General features: G+C 41.6%; 1 protein-coding gene across 2 annotated transcripts in view; it reads left to right on the top strand.

Moving 5' to 3' along the window:
- ALDH9A1 (aldehyde dehydrogenase 9 family member A1) overlaps positions 1–17,397 on the top strand; it is a 117,476-nt gene that overhangs the window by 48,396 nt on the left and 51,683 nt on the right. For both annotated transcript variants that reach the window (XM_077452630.1, XM_077452629.1), the window contains exons 4-6: positions 2,171–2,300; positions 5,230–5,364; positions 12,753–12,949. In XM_077452630.1, the coding sequence (XP_077308756.1) occupies positions 2,171–2,300; positions 5,230–5,364; positions 12,753–12,949 (462 nt within the window). The remainder of the gene's footprint in view (positions 1–2,170; positions 2,301–5,229; positions 5,365–12,752; positions 12,950–17,397) is intronic.

Raw genomic sequence — 17,397 nt, 5'->3', positions numbered from 1 at the left:
CTTTCACCTTTTAACCTTACTTGACCAACCACTAACCCTGGCACTGACCTAGATTAAACCTTGATCTAGGTATTTTTTTTTTTTCTTTTATTTAATTTTTTTTTTACTTTTCTTCAAAAAAAAAAAAATACATTGTATCTTGCCTCTCCATTTACAGAAAGAGAAAAAAAAAGAAAAAAGCAGAGGCAGGCTTCATAGTGACTGATCACTGTGGTAGCCAATCAGAGGCTACCACAGCAATCAGGTGGACCCGGATCGGGAGATCTGGGCCCTGATCATTAGTACAGGGCCCAGGGCTCTCGTGAGACCCCGGTTTCTGTGCTGAGAGTGCGTCGTTCCGCCAGAACAAAGGGAGGCCATGAGGTTGCATATGCCCTATATTCCCAAAGGTATTGAGATGCATGTCTTTACACGCACATGAACTTTAATTGCTGAACAGAAAATAGGAGATCACTTATGAAAAAAGTAAAAAAAAAATAAGATATTTAGAATGTTTGTTTGTTTTTGTGTTTGTTTGTGTTGTGTTTTTTTTTTTTTTTTTATATCTATACACAAATGCTTGCCTTTTAATTTCCATTTTAAACAGAATGGGTTGTTTTACAAGGTGAGGAGGGTTCACACGTACATTATCCCACAAAAGTGAGTACATCCCTCATTTTTTTAAATATTATATCTTCATGTGACAACACTGAAGAGATGACACTTTGCTACAATATAAAGTAGTAAATTTGCTGTCCCCACAAAATAACTCAACACACAGCCATTAATGTCTAAACTGCTGGCAACAAAAGGAAGTACACCTCTAAGTTAAAATGTCCAAATTGGGCCCAACGTGTCAATATTTTGTGTGGCCACCATTATTTTCCAGCACTGCCTTAACCCTCTTGGTCATGGAGTTCACCAGAGCTTTACAGGTTACCACTGGAGTTCTCTTCCACTCCTCCTTGATGACATTATGGATCTGGTCCCCCACCCCTTCAACCTCTGCAGCACTCATACATCTATTTTACGAAAGACAACCTCTTGATATGATGCTGACCATGTGCACTCAACTTCTTAGCTCGACCATGGCGAGGCCTGTTCTGAGTGGAACCTGTTCTGTTAAACAGCTGTATGGTCTTGGCCACTGTGCTGCAGCTCAGTTTCAGGCAATTTTTTTTTTTTTATAGCCTAGGCCATCTTTATGTAGAGCGACAATTCCTTTTTTTTATATCCTCAGAGTTTTTTGCTACAAAGTGCCATGTTGAACTTCCAGTGACCACCTGAGACCTTGTAACACTAACAAGTTTATACAGCTTATACAAGCTGTACACAAACTACTTTTACATTGTAGTAAAGTGTAATTTCTTCAGTGTTGTCACATGAAAAAGGTATAATAAAATATTTACAAAAATGTGAGGGGTGGTGTAGCCTGTCACTTTTTGGGAGGGGGGGGGGTGCAGCCTGTCACCTGAAGTCAACTCACGGCCTCACCAGTGCTCTAGCTATGATGATGACAATGTCCCCGGCCCTGCTCTTCTCCCTCCTTTTTCTCCTTCTCCCCTTTCTCCTTATCTCTGCTGTTCTTCCTGATGTAACCACAGGGAGTACTGGGAGAAGGGCAGTAGACACCCTCTGGTATTTGGAGGGTGGAAGTGTAAGCTGTGCGGACTCGCTCCCCTGCCGCCCACCCCCCTGTTGGCGGCTCGGCCCCTAACAGGCCTTAGGACTGGCACTGGTCTACAGCTCGGGGGGGGGGGTGTTGGGGACCTCTATCAAAGAAGTCTAAAAGAGCATATTTGTGACTCTTTGAAAATTAAGGAAAGTAGGGATTTTTCCTGTGGTAAATGGTCTCCAGCTGTTTTTATTTGTAATAATAGTATCTGTCATTGTAAACCTTCTTCTTTTTTTTTTTTTTTTTTTTTTTTTATTTAAATGTTAATTTGCCAGGCTACATAATTTTTCATGCTTTAAAATGGCTGCATATTTTTCAGCTGTGGGCAATAGAGATAGTTGATATCCCTGTCTGAATGGTAAAATTACTGTATATATTTCCATCTTTGTACAAATAAACTTTGAATTAAATTCAATTCAGACCTGTGAGTGAAATTAAACACGGTTTCAGTCCAGATCTGCAAGTTTAAATATTTTCTATAAAGTGAAATAACTTTGGTTTTGATTTTTATTATAGGAGCGCAGTGAGGAGCTTGCTACAATGGAAACAATAAACAATGGGAAATCTGTGTTTGAGGCTAGAGTGGATATAGAGATTTCATGGCAGACGTTGGAATACTATGCTGGACTTGCTGGTACTACGGCTGGTAAGATGTTGTTTTTAAAAGTGTTTAATGGTTGCAATAAATCTGACAATGTATTGTAATAGCTGTATAATAAGCACATCCTTGGTATTTGCCCTTCAGCTTTAATCATGTTAAGCGGACATCTAAAGCCCAGGGCACTCTTGTATGCAAATAAGACTGCCATCAGCTGTCCCTAGTTAGTAGTTACTTCTCTGCTCCTACATCCTATAATACATTTTTGAGGTCACCCAATACACATATGGGCCAAAATAAGCTTTTAGTGGGGCCAGGGTCTATTTGAGTGTGGCTATTTGAATATCAGATAGTCATGGTTTTAGGGGGTCCTAGAGCAGTCTACAGAACAGCATAACCAATTTGCAGCACATGGAAGTGTCTTCATTTTCTTGGTAAAGTATAGACATTTCTTTATTTTTGATAGTGTAGAGGGATTAGAACACCTGTCAGGTTTTTATTGTTATCTGTGTCCCCATTTAGGAAGATTCATTCTCTTTATTTGACATGTGTACCATTATCACTGAAAGTGAAAGAAAAGCCCACATTATTGTTTGAACAGTAATTGAGGAAAATCTTCCAGTGGGGACACTAGTTCTGGTGATCCTGGTGACAACCAGGGATTGCCTCACCTGTTTTGGCCATGGGACAGAAAGTGAAAGGAAAACTCCTAAATGGGACACGCATTGCAAAAAAAAAAACCTTACCCTTATAACCCTCCCTTTATCCAAAGTGGGGAAAAAAGCTTTGCCTTTAGTTCTACTTTTTAGGTACAGTTACTTCTTTTGAGCAATGGATTGGTTCCGTCCATTGGATGGGGCTGGTTTTTGAACAGGTTGGAGCAGCAATTTGACTATAATCCAGTTGCTGACAATTCTCATGCTACTATTTTGGGGCTCTAAGAAGTTGTTTTAGGACATATCCATAGGTGTGTGTGTATATGGAGTGTGCCTAGGACCACATTCCATACAAGATGTAAGGGATATAAAGGGTCCATTCTGTGCCTCAGATGGGGGAGCAACTCAAGCAATTTGTACTCTGCTGGGGACATGTAAGTGCGTGGCTTGCCAGGGGTGATAATGGTGGGCATCAGAGCCCAAGAGTGGACTTAAATGTTAAGCTTAGTAAATAATGTACTAATTTATGTAGCACCCACAAATTTGCCAGAAACTTACTTTGTATAGATCACTCCCATCAGTTACTTCCCATGTAGATGCTTAAAGTGACATTATCACTACCAGGTCAAAATTCAAATAGCCCAAATCTATACCAGATGAGGCTATATACTTAACTTTCTGGTGGGCTGAGTTTTGAAAAACTTCTATATTGCTGATTTCCAGTCGCTGCATGTATTTGACATTTTGAGTGGGTCAAATACCTACTCCACCTGCATCCCAGTGTCTTGTACATCTTGTAGTGAGGTGTAGGAGGTATCTCAGCGTGTAGTGGTAGGGGGAAGTATTTACATCTGGAAGTGTTGAATAAATACAGCGCCTTGGAATCCCAATATGGGTGTTTCAACACATGGGCTGCCGCCGTTGCTTCTGCTTTTATAGGCTGGGCTTATTTGAATTTTGACCCTGTAGGGGTTCATTTTTAATTCAATGCTCCTACCACATTCCTACAGACATTCCCTGGCCAACTTGCATAAAAATTACCTAAATTTGTTGTAAACCCTTGCATACCCAGAGAAGTGGCTATCCTTGGGTGATGCACAGAGATAAAACAAATCCTCTTACCAGAGGTGTCTAGAACATTTAGGACCCCAGTGCAAGACACCATGAAGGACCCCTCTGATCCCTGTCTGGGACCCTTTTGCACTGTTCTTTGGGCCCTTTACTTCCATCGCAGAGGACTTTATTAAGTCACGCAGTGATGCCTTTCACATGTTCTACAGCAGGCCCCCTTCCTGCCGTTTTGGGACACCCCCACGGTGGTGGAACACCAGGACCCAGTCACAAGTGCAAACTTTGCGACCCTGGTAGTTCCACCACTGTTGTTGTTATGACTGTAAATGGTGTCAGTCAGTAGAGCAGTGGACGGGGTCAGTATTTTTTTTTCTTATTTGTTATTTTTTTTTTTTATTATTTCTTATCAAATTTTTTTTATTTTTTACAATTTTGTTGGCGATCCGTTCGGACATACAAATTATGTAAACTTTTCTGCCAAAATATTAGTAAAACTAATTTTGTGTTCTTTCTGTTTATGGCCTGAATCCTTAAAACTATTAAACAATAAGATTTCAGTTAGTTAATGGGACAAGTATCCCCACTGGAAGATTACCATTCTATTCCAGGTTCCAGTAACATTTCAAGCATTGTTTTTTTTTTTTTTTTTTTTTTTTTTTTTCACTCTCAGGCCCTGTTGCAAAGATCTTTAATGCCCCATTCACACTTGGGCTGCTGGTGATTACCCACAGGAGACTCAGTGAGGTTCCCTGTGATTCGCTGCAGTTGGGAAGCTCCGTTGAAAGCAACGAGAGCCTGAGACAACACATTTGCATATAATTGCTCATGCTCCAACTACCTGCAGATGATTGGCCCTAGATGCAGACAGTCTGCTGCTTCAGTGATTACATGCAAACAGTCGCAAATAGCTGCGGGTACTGTCAGGCTTCCATTGCCTTCAATAGGGCTTCCCGCTCGCAGCTAATTACAGGGAACCCTGTTGAGTCTTTTGTGGGTAGTTGCATTTTGGCTTTAAGCTGTAATAGGCAGAGCAATCGGACATCTTGCATTTCTTGTTTTTTTTGGTTTTGTTTTGTTTTTTTATGCTATATATATATATATATATATATATATATATATATATATATATATATATATATATATATATATATATATATATATATATATATATATATATATATAAAAATACGCTTTTTGCAGTGTCATTTTTTTTTTATTTTTTATTTTTTATGTGCTTTCCCTCCATTTAGGTCAGCATGTGCAGCTTACTGGAGGCTCATTTGGTTACACAAGGAGGGAACCTCTTGGAGTTTGTGTTGGGATTGGTGCTTGGAATTACCCCTTCCAGATTGCATGCTGGAAGTCTGGACCAGCTCTTGCTTGTGGTATGTGTTCTGCTTAAAATGAACCTGTGATTAAAATGTAAAGGCTAAGTTTAAGTTCATATTTTGCAAAAAAAGTAATAAATGCAACAACAATGATCTTAAGGTCAATATAGATTTACTTTATTTTTTTTTTATTCAAGCCTGCAAAACATTACACCTGTGATCAGTGCTTCATGGGTGCAATGCATAGGTTCTATCTGTTTTTTTTCTCCCAGCCCCAGGTCCATAAGAGAGTTATGGACCTGCTGTTATGGGGATAAAGGAAGTTGTGGAAGGATTACAAAGCTGAGACTATGTATTCTGCATAGTCCCTCTGCCCCAGTGGAAGATGGGACTTGTAGTATTTTCTGATGAGCAGTCCCCCCACGAGTTGGGTAAAGGAGAGGGGAAGGGGTGGTTTGGGTTTGGGGGTTGCTGTATGCGGCCCTGCTTCATTTTAGTTGCTAAATTTTGGTGTAATATTGTACTCCATTATCTACAAAAATGTTATGCATGGGGAAAATATATAACACCATTATTCCCCCGATGCTCTCTATTTAATGGCTAATCCCTTAGTCATATGCTCTGGTGATATCCAAAGCTCCATTGTTATTGGGGAAAAAGTATTCATAACCTTAAACTTAGTATGCTCAACTAAGATAACAAGAACGCCCAAATTGGCATTATTGGGTATAATACCTGATGGAGCATTACCAGCAGAGATGCATACTATGTGGATAAGATCCCTATAATTAGCACGTAAACTTATTCTACAAAAATGGACATCCACTGATTCTCCAACCCATATACAATGGGTTGAGAAACTCAAGTATATACTTAAAAGAGGAAAATTAACATAGAGGTACAACCCAAAGATTTAATAAAATATGGTCACATTGGATAGAACCTAGTAATGAATTAAAATTAATTTACTCTTAAACTATGTAGAGGGTTCTTTACTGTAAGAGCGGCAAGGATGTGGAATTCCCTTCCACAGCCAGTGGTCTCGGTGGGGGGGGGGGGCCATTGAAGAAACTATTATATAACCACTTGAAAGACCACAACATGGATATACAGGGCTATACAAGGTAATGCTGACATATAATCACACACATAGGTTGGACTTGATGGACTTGTGTCTTTTTTTTCCGACCTCACCTACTATGTAACTGTGTATGATGGTTTGTCTAGTAGAGAGGAGTGAATGTAGAGGAGATGGATGAGAGTAAGGAGTAGTGGTAGAAGGGAGAGGCATAGAGGGCGTAAAAAGATAACTTTGTTGCTGCTTGGAGGAAATGGCTTTAATTTGATAATTGACACTGGGGGAATTCAGGCTGATGTGCAGAATGTACTCCTAATCTTAGTATGCTTTATTTATTATATGTTAAGTCACTATGAGAGGTACAAAGTTTGTTTGGTTTATGTCTTTGTTTCTTTTTGATTTTCTACTTTATGATATGACATGAACTAATTTGTTATGCTTGTTTTATGTTTTTGCAAAAAAAATAAAAAAATTGGTGTAATGTGAAACATAGCTAAAAAAGGTGAACCTAGCTTTAACTGCACATGAACTAATACTGCACACATCGGCATTACATTAGCGCATTATTTTAGGAAAAAAGTCTGTTTTTCTATTAAAAAAAATAAAAATAAAAAATGTTATCTTTTCATGTGACATCGCTGAAGAAATGACACTTTGCTACAATGTAAAGTAGTGAGTGTACAGCTTGTATAACAGAGTAAATTTGTTTTCCCCTCAAAATAACTTAACACACAGACGTTAATGACTAAACCGCTTGCAACAAAGGCGGCACAGTGGTGTAGTGGTTAGCACTCTCGTCTAACAGTAAAAAGGGTTGCTGGTTCAAATCCCAACCACGACACTACCTGCCTGGAGTTTGCATATTCTCACTGTGCCTGCGTGGGTTTCCTCCGGGTACTCCAATTTCCTCCCACACTCCAAAGACATGCAGGTAGGTTGATTGGCTTCTGTCCAAATCGGCCCTAGTATATGAATGGGGACCTTGGATTGTGGGCTCCTTGAGGGTAGGGACCAATGTGAGTGTGCAATGTACAGGGATAGTGACAATTGTAAACACTCACTCAGGTTGAACTGCATGGACTGGTGTCTTTATTCAACCTTACTATATATGTAACAAACATGAGTACACCCCTAAGTGAAAATTTCCAAATTGAGCCCAATTAGCCATTTTCCCTCCCAGAGTCATGTGACTTGTTAGTGTTACATGGTCTCAGGTGTAAATGGGGAGCAGGTGTGTTACATTTGGTGAAAATGTCCCAATTGGGCCCAAAGTGTCAATGTTTTGTGTGGCCAACATTATTTTCCAGCACTACCTTGACCGTCTTGAGCATGGAGTTCACCAGAGCTTCACAGATTACCACTGGAGTCCTCTTCCACTCTTCCATGATGACTTCACGGAGCTGGTGTATGTTAGAGACCTTGCGCTCCTCCACCTTCCATTTTGAGGATGCTCAATAGGGTTTAGGTCTGGATGCATGCTTGGCCTGTCCATCACCTTTACCCTCAGCTTCTTTAGCAAGGCAGTGGTCATCTTAGAGGTGCGTTTGGGGTCCTTATGTTGGAATACTGCCTTACGGCCCAGTCTCCCAAGGGAGGGGATCATGCTCTGCTTCAGTATGTCACAGTAAATGTTGACATTCGTGGTTCCCTCAGTGAACTGTAGCTCCCCAGTGCCGGCAGCACTCGTGTAGCCCCAGACCATGACACTCCCACCATCATGCTTGACTGTAGGCAAGACACACTTGTCTTTGTGCTCCTCACCTGGTTGCCACCACACGCTTCACACCATATGAACCAAATAAGTTTATCTTGGTCTCATCAGAAGACAGGACATGGTTCCAGTAATCTATGTCCTTAGTCTGCTTGTCTGCAGCAAACTGTTTGAAGGCTTTATTGTTCATTATCTTTAGAAGAGGCTTCCTTCTGGAACGACAGCCATGCAGACCAATTTGATGCCGTGTGCAGCGTATGGTCTGAGCACTGACAGGCTGTCCCCCACCCCTTCAACCTCTGCAGTAATGCCGACAGCACTCATATGTCTATTTCCAAAAGAAAACCTCTGGATTGGACGCTGAGCGTGTGCACTCAACTTCTTTGGTCGACCATGGCTGTTCTGAGTGGAACGTGTCCTGTTAAACCTGGTCTTGGCCACCATGCTGCAGCTGAGTTTCAGGGCCTTGACAATCTTCTTATAGCCTAGGCCATCTTTATGTAGAGCAACAATTCATTTTTTTCAGATCCTCAGAGTTCTTTGCAATGAGGTGCCATGTTGAACATCCAGTTACCAGTATGAGAGAATGAGAGCTAAAACACCAAATTTAACACACCTGCTCCCCATTCACACCTTAGACCTTATAACACTAAAGAGTCACATGTCTCCGGGGAGGGAAAATGGCCAATTGGGCCCAATTTTGACATTTTCACTTAGGGGTGTACTCATGTTTGTTGCCAGCGGTTTAGACATTAATGGCATTCATTTTAGGGGATAGCAAACTTGCACTGCTGCAATGTAAAGTAGTGAGTGTACAGCTTGTATAACAAAGTGTCATTTCTTCAGTGTTGTCACATGAAAAGATACAATAAAATATTTGCAAAAATGTGAGGGGTGTACTGTAGCTGCTGGCTTTTCTCCTTTTTTTTTTTTTTTTTTTTTTTTCCTCTCCTCTACAGACTGGAACTATTCTTTAAAGTAAATATTAAGGCAAAAAACATATTTCTTGTATTTTAGGTATAGCTTTTAGGTTAGCTAAGTAAGTAAATGGCTCAGGACCAGTACTCAGGAGGGCAATAAATTAGAATGGATGACACACACGCACACAAAATTGACTCTCACAGTGACACTGACAGCAGTGTGCGGCAGCACGGATTACACCTCACCGACATGACATGTCCCCTCCTGAGTGAGTGACAGTCCCTCTTCATGCCAGGGTCCCTTCAGTCCAGTCCCCTCCACTCCCCTCCACCCCACTCCAATCTAAACAGCACTGACAGTCCTATCAGCTTGTCCTGCAGACCCGCACACGAGGTCCGTCCATGCCGCTGGTCTCCCTTGCACGCGACACGCTCAGGCACTGCCTCCTCCAGACCCGTGCTGCCCGAAAAAACTGTGGCAGGCACTCGGTCTTGGCCAAGCGTCACAGCCATGTTTTTTTACTGCCAGACTTTTCCTGTCGCTGGCATTTACTGGCCAGAGAAAAGTGCCCTTTTTTTAGGAGATATTCCCCCTGAAGTGAGCTGCTGACTTCAGCGGCACATGCGCACAGGGGATTCTCAGCTGAAAGCCTGGCAGTTGCTGGACTTTGCCGGAAAGAAGTCTCCCGCGCTGTGAGTGGCTGGAGCCGCGATACTCTGAAGACACGCCGAGGGAACATGTCAGCTCCCACTGCGTGGACCAAGTTACCGACGCCTCGTTCTAAGGTAAGTATTTCATAATGAATGTGCATGTGTATTTCATAATGCGGTGCATACTGGCTCATTATGCCTTTTACCTTACAGATGTAGGAAGAAAAAAAAATCGGGGGGGATATACAAGCGCTTTAAGAAATTTCCTGCTTTACAATATTAAACAGATTGTAAAAAAGGCTGAGTTTCCCCTTCCTATACTATTGTCACAGATCCTTAGGCCTCATGTACACTGCTGCTGGTAAACGGATGTTTGTTTTAGGAGCAGTTGAGCATTTTTTTTTTTTTTTTTTTTTTTTTTCAGCTTCCCCTGAACTCGCCTCTGTTATCTTATCAGTACATGTACACAGGGTTGTTTATCGTTTTTTCTAGGCAGTTGAGTTTAGAAGCATTTTTTGGAATGCAAAAAAATGGGTTCAGGACGAATGTTCAGAGGCATTTAAAATGTCAAATACATGAAGCCTTAAGCTGGCCATACACTAGGAGAATTTATTTCAAAACTTTTAATTTTAAGAACGGTTGTTTGATTTTCTAATCATTAATGGGTCAAACTGACAGTTGTTTTCAACTGCAGTGGAGAGGAAATTCCAACGGAGCAAGATGGATTTTTTTTTTCTTGAACGGACAAACTTTTAACAGCATATGTGCTTTTTGTTCAGTAAAGTCTTTTTTTTTTTTTTTTTTTTTTATTTTATTCCAAAAATCAAATATTGAAAGAATTCAAATATGTGATGTACGTTTCGAACAACACTCCCCAAGCCACAGAGAATTTTCCCACAAATGTTCGTTCCCAAAGCTACTAGTTTATGCCCAGCTTTATCCTACCAGAGTGAAATTACAAGGCCGAGCCAAGTAAATACATTTTATCATCCACTGGATGAAAAGGAATTAAATCTTTTTTAAACACTCGTGACACTACACTTAGTGATTGTAAAGGTTCTTTTTGTTTCTTTAAATAACAAACATGTTATACTTATCTGCTCTATGCAATGGTTTTGCACAGAGCAGCCCCAGCCCTCCTATTTTCAGGTCCCCTGCTGGTGGTCTGGGCTCTTCCTCTTCTCTGAGTGCCACCAAAGGAATGCCGCTTCCTATGGTGGCGCATATGCTTGCTCAATCCAAAGCTGGGTTGTGTATGTCTATTGACACACACAGTGTGACTCGGCCCCTCTCACTGCTCCCTCATCACTGGATTTTATTAACAGCAGCAAGAGCCAATGACTCTTGCTGAGTTCATTGAGGGGAGAGAGAGTTCAGGCTCAGGTACCTATTTGGGGGGGCTGGAGTTTCTTACCCTCATGCAGAGAATGCATTAAGGTAAAAATAACTTGGATAGAAAATTGTCTAAAAGACAGAATTCAGAGAGTAGTGGTTAATGATTCCTACTCTGAACTGTCTAAGGTTATCAGTGGTGTAAACAAAGGTTCAGTGCTGGGACCCTTACCTTTTAATATCTTTATAAATGATATTTGGTCTGGGATCAAAAGTAAAACTTCTGTCTTACAGATGACACCAAGCTATGCAGTGGAATAATGTCCTTACAGGATGTCTCCAATTTATAAGCCGACCTCAATGCTCTGTCTAATTGGGCGACTATGTGGCAGATGAGGTTTAATGTTGAGAAAAGTAAAGTTATGCACTTGGGGGCTAAGAATATGCATACATCATATATGCTAGGGGGAGTACAACTGAAGGAATCCGTAGTGAAGGATCTGGGGGTTTTGGTAGATCAAGCTCAATATCATGCAATGCCAAGCTGCGGTTTCCAAAGCGAGAAAAGTTCGTTCTTGTATTATGAGATGTTTGGACTCCAGAGAGATATAATTTTGCCCTTGTTCAAATCATTAGTAAGACCTCATCTGGAATATGCAGTTCAATTTTGGGCACCAGTTCTCAAAAAGGATATCGGGGAACTGGAGAAAGTGCAGAGAAGGGCAACCAAACTGATAAGAGGTATGGAGGAGCTCAGCTATGAGGAAAGATTAGAGGAACTGAATTTATTCACTCTTGAGAAGAGGAGAATAAGGGGGGATATGATCAACATGTTCAAATATATAGGGGTCCATATAGTGAACTTGGTGTTGAGTTATTCTCTTTACGGTCAACATGGAGGACAAGGGGCCACTCTACGTCTAGAGGAAAAGAGATTTCATCTCCAAATACAGAAAAGTTTCTTCACAGTAAGCTGTGAAAATGTGGAATAGACTCCCTGCAGAGGTGGTTCTGGCCAGCTTAGTAGATTGCTTTAAGAAAGGCCTGGATACTTTCCTAAATGTGCATAATATAACAGGGTACTAACATTTATAGGTAAAGTTGATCCAGGGAAAATCCGATTGCCTCTCGGGGATCAGGAAGGAATTTTTCCTCCTGCTGTAGCAAATTGGAGCATGCTCTGCTGTTTTTTTTTTTTTTTTTTATTTTTGCCTTCCTCTGGATCAACTGTGGGTATAAAATTGGGTATATTGGATTGTACGATATTTTTTTATTGTTTTTAAGGTTGAACTGGATGGACTTGTGTCTTTTTTTTCAACCTGACTACGTAACTTTAGCCTTTTCCATTACTTTAATTTACAAATGCTTTGGCACTGAATTAGATGTCAGATTAGCTATAATAAGCCTTATGGTTTCTGTATTGGCCTAATTCATTCTGTATTACCCAGCATAGGGAGTGAACGCTTTTCGTACTTGCCATTCACTCACTTTTCTGCCATCTTTGACCGTTTTTATCTGCATCGTTAGTATGTATTTTAGTATTTTCTATTTACTTGCTTTTAGATAGGCTTTGGACTTACAGGCACTTTTTCAGAGTGTGTGTGTGTGTGTGTGCGCATCAAGAAGTCTCCACCTGGAGATATTTGTTAACAGATACTGCCCTTTCGGCATACTTCACGTCTATAGAACTGAACCTTTATCATCTCAATGTACAAATGCTGGCTGCCAAAAATATTTTGTAATGTTCCCTCAGGAAATGCCATGGTGTACAAGCCTTCCCCCTTCACTCCGTTAACCGTAGTTTTGCTGGCTGAGATCTTCAGAGAGGCAGGAGGCCCACCTGGTCTCTTCAATGTGGTACAAGGGGGGGCCACCACTGGAGAATTCCTCTGTAAGCACCCAGATGTGGCGAAAATATCCTTCACTGGCAGTGTTCCCACTGGCTCAAAGGTGAATTGATGCAGCTCTAAATAGAACAATTAGTAAAGATTCTTTACATTTGTGATTGTTCATTCATTTAATGTTGCCTGTTTTATATGTCGGTATAATCCTTTCAAGAAAGTCACTATTTAACAATATACCCTGTGTTTTAGACCCCATACACATTATTAGATTTTCTGCAGATGTTTGTCTTCAGATTTAGCAAAAAACCATATAATATGAGGTCAAACCTTTTGGCGTTTCAATTTGTGTGCAATAAGGCAGGCCCTTGCACTACATGGTTTTAGTAAATCTGCAGACAAAAAACTGCAGAAAATCGAATAGTGTGTATGGGGCTTTAGTCTTCTCTTCTTTCCAGTTCTTTTATGTTTTCTAACCCTAACTGGAGCAGAGCAAAGCTGGCCAGATGCACAAAAAAAAAAATCTAACAGATTCCTCCATCCACTAGAAATTGTGTGGATGGACAAATCTCTGCTGCTGCCATTGTATTCACACAGTGAATAACAAACTGTTAAATACAGAGGAGCTGATCTTTTGCTAAAATTTATAATAATTTAAACAGTTAAATACAGAAAAGCTGATCTTGGAGCTATTTTTTTATGTTAAGTGGAAGAAAAATGAAAATTAATGGGTGACAATTAAGACTCCCTCACATTTGGTAAGAGAAACACAGGGTAAACCATGCTTTTCAAAGTGAGATTTCAGTATATTGAAAGTCTCCTTAAAGCGGAGTTCCACCCTCGAGTGGACGTTCCGCTCATCGTATCCCTCCCCCCTCTGGTGCCACAATTGGCACCTTTCGGGGGGGGGGGGGGGGTTCAGATACCTGTATAATACAGGTATCTGCACCCACTTCAGGGACAAGCTAGCCGCACAGAGAACCCCCCCCCCCACCCTTGTGTTCTGGGAAACACACATGTAGCTCTAACCCCTGAAGGAGCTGCTGGTTTGATTGGGCTTACCGTTACCTCCTTCACCTCGATTTGCGTGTCTAGGGGTTCCTGTAGTAGATGGCCCAGAAACCGACGACAGATCCGCTTAAAGGGATTTTTATTTGCAAAAACTTAGTTAACGAACAGTCTCTCAGTATAGGATTAGAGGGTTAGGAGGAAAGTCCAGATACTCTTGGTGTCAAAGTCCATAATAAAGAACTTGCTTACTTTGACTAAATACAGAGAATAGCCATTCACAGCTGGATGTTCACTGTAGTTGGGTAGTCCCTCTCTCATAAGGCCTAGCAGCCAACAAAGTGCTTAAATCTGGAATAAGTCTCTGCCACAGACTTTGTTGTAGAACATGAACAAGGAAACTTGAATACTTGTAGAACACTCATGTGGTACCAGTATCTTTCAGCCAGTTCGGCGATACCCACGAAATTGGATTCACTCAGGCCCTTCAGCCCTACCAGGCTCTTGCTAAGAAACCAACCCCTACGTGGCCTTCTTCTGAAGAGTCCTCCCCTGGATAGCTATGACGTTTCTGGGCCTCTCCACAACCGGAGATGGCACCGTACCACCTCCAAGGAGGACCAGGACCATGGAGTCAGAACATACTTCTGGACCGGAACCCCGAAGTACCCTCTCCCAGAAAGCACAGCAAAAGTGACACTCCCACTGGGCTGGCTCCGAGAGAAAGCAACCTTAAAGCACCCAACCAGACTGTGTTTCCATGCCTGCCAGAAGACAGTGCCCCCTATGGCCAGGCTGAACACCCTATAGTCCAGTCAGACTGATGCTGAGGTCAAAATTTGGAATAATTATACCCAGACCAAACTGCAGTTCAGGTGTAACATTACATTTCAAAAAACATAGCTCGTGCTCTTAAGGAGTCGGCGCGACACAGTTCCCAGGACACAGCGGGGACCAGTGAAGCCGCTGACAGAGGATAGCGATGGGGGCAGCCGAGAGACGTGCGATTGCTCGTCATCTGCTGCCAACATCGCTGGACCCTGGAACAGGTAAGTGTCCATTTATTAAAAGTCAGCAGCTGCAGTATTTGAAGCTGCTGGCTTTTAATAATTTCTTTTCAGGTGGCACTCCTCTTTAAGAGTACAACCTATTTTTTGCACTGCATGTAAAGTATACTTGCACTGGTACATGCAGGAGTTTGTCAAAGCATTGCACATGCAACCAAATGCAATGTTCCAGTCCTCATACACCTCGTACCATTGAGCTGAGCCTGTCGGGTGTGAAAAAGACCCTTTTATTAAATACCTCTCAAAGAGAAGACCGTATTTCTACTGTCTGTGCATCCATCTTCCACCCCCAGAAGGCCATACCATCTTCTTTTTTTTTTTTTTTTTTTTTTGTCAGGTTCAGCTTTTATTTCCTGGATTATGCTTGCCTTGAGATAATAGGATTTTTATAACAGCTTACCTTTAAAATCCTTTTCTTTTGAAGTACATCACGGGACATTACTATGTGGTTATAGTCCCACCTTCAGGTGCTGGACACTGGCACACCCTAAACAGGAAGTTGCCTCCCTATATAACCCCTCCCACTACTGGGAGTATCTGTTTTGTAGCAAAGCAATACATGTGTATACTAGAAAGAGGGGCGGGACCTCTGTGTCCCGTGATGTACTACAAAAGAAAAGGATTTTACAGGTAAGCTGTTATAAAAATCCTATTTTCTTTAATCGTACATCATGGGCCACAGAGCCATAGTAATTACTATGTGGGATGTCCTAGAGCAATACCAACTGAGGGGAGGGAGAGAAAACAAAAGTAGGGCACCATGAAATCAGAGGATTTATACTGCTGCCTGCAGTACACTGTGCCCAAAGGAGACATCCTCATGTGTTTTTTTTTTTTTTTATTTTTTTTTTACATCCACCAGATAGAATCTGGTAAATGTATGGATTGACGACCAAGTTGCAGCCTTGCAGAATTGAGCCATGGAGGCTTGGTTATGCACTACCCACGAAGCACTGACAGCCCTAGAGGAGTGCGTTTTGATTTGAGAGGGTAGAACTACCTCTTTAAACCATAAGCTTGAACGCTTACTTGTCAAATCCATTTAGAAACAGTAGATTTTGATGCTGCCTGTCCTCTTTTAGGACCTTCAGGCAACATGAACAAAACATCTGTTTTCCGAATCCAAGCAATCGCTTTTAAGTAGGCATTGACGGCTCTCACCATATCAAAGAGAATGTAGTGATCTTTCTTCCAAAGAACAGGATTCAGGAAAAATTAAGGTAGAACAATATCCTGGTTTAGATAAAAACCTGATACTACGTTTGGTAAAAAGTTACGTTGAGGAAGCAATACTACCTAATCCTCGTGAACAATAAAAATATGGCTCTTTACAAGAAAGAGCAGCTAATACTGATACCCTTCTTGCAGCAGATATGGTTACCAGAAAAAAGTTTCCTTGTCAAAAAAGGACCAAGAGAATATGTTGTATCGGCCCAAAAAAAGGCAGTTTTGTAATGCCAACAAAACTAAATTCAAGTCCCAAGGGTTCAAGGGTTACTTAACCGGAGATTAAGCCGTGTTACCCCCTGAATAAAGTAATGAGCCAAAGAATGCAAAGCAAGTGGTGATTGAAATAATACCGATAAGGCTGAGACCTGTCCTTAGAAAACTCTCAAGGCCAGCTTTATTTCTCACCCCATCTGTAGAAAAGTCAAGGACTCTACCTTGACTTATTTCCTGGGGTGCAGCTCCTGGTTTCACACCAGGAAACATGTTTACCAGACTCCATAATATATAACCATGGAGGCCCGGCTCCCTTGCATTTAGCAAGGTAGAAAACTACCGAACCTGACAGCCCACGCTTCTTCGGAGTGTGGGTCTCAAAAGCCAAACCGTTAAATTTAGCGTTTGTAAAGTAGGATGGAACTCCCGACCATACGAGAGAAGATCTGGCCATGAAAGTAGGGTCCATGGGTCCCCTACTGCCATCTCTACTATCTCTGCATACCAGTATTTCCTGGACCCCGCTGGGGGGGGGTCACAAGAATCAACAACTTCCTTTCCTACTTGATCCTGTGAAGAAGTCATGGAAGCAGGCAGAATGGGAGGGAATGCACAAATCAGCGAGAACCGATTCCACGGGAATAGCAAGGCATCTGTTCCGCATGCTAGCGGATCCTTTGTTCTTGACACAAAGTTGTTGATTTCTTTTGTTGAACCTGGACCCAAACAGATCTATGTCTGGGATCCCCCATCCTTGACATATTGACAGGAAGAAGGTGAAGGAACCATTCTCCTGGGAACAACTGCTGGCGACTCAAGTAGTCCACCTGCCAATTTTCTATTCCTAGAATGAAGACTGCAGATGGGCAAAGTACTTCTTTTTTTTTTTTTTTTTTTTCTGCCCAAGATAGGATAAGATTCACCTTTCTCTGGGCCGCACATCTTCTTGTGCCCCCTTGGTGATTAATATAGGCCATTGCTGTGGCATAGACGGATTGAATCTTGGCAGGACAATACCTTAAACTCAACGTTCAGGCCC

This window comes from Lithobates pipiens, unplaced genomic scaffold (assembly GCF_037356315.1).
Source record: "Lithobates pipiens isolate NorthernLeopardFrog02 unplaced genomic scaffold, aLitPip1_a1.2 Scaffold_23, whole genome shotgun sequence".
In the NCBI taxonomy this organism is placed as follows: Eukaryota; Metazoa; Chordata; class Amphibia; order Anura; family Ranidae; genus Lithobates; species Lithobates pipiens.
The sequence above is the reverse complement of the archived record's forward strand: the minus strand, read 5'-3'. Positions and strand labels throughout refer to the sequence as shown.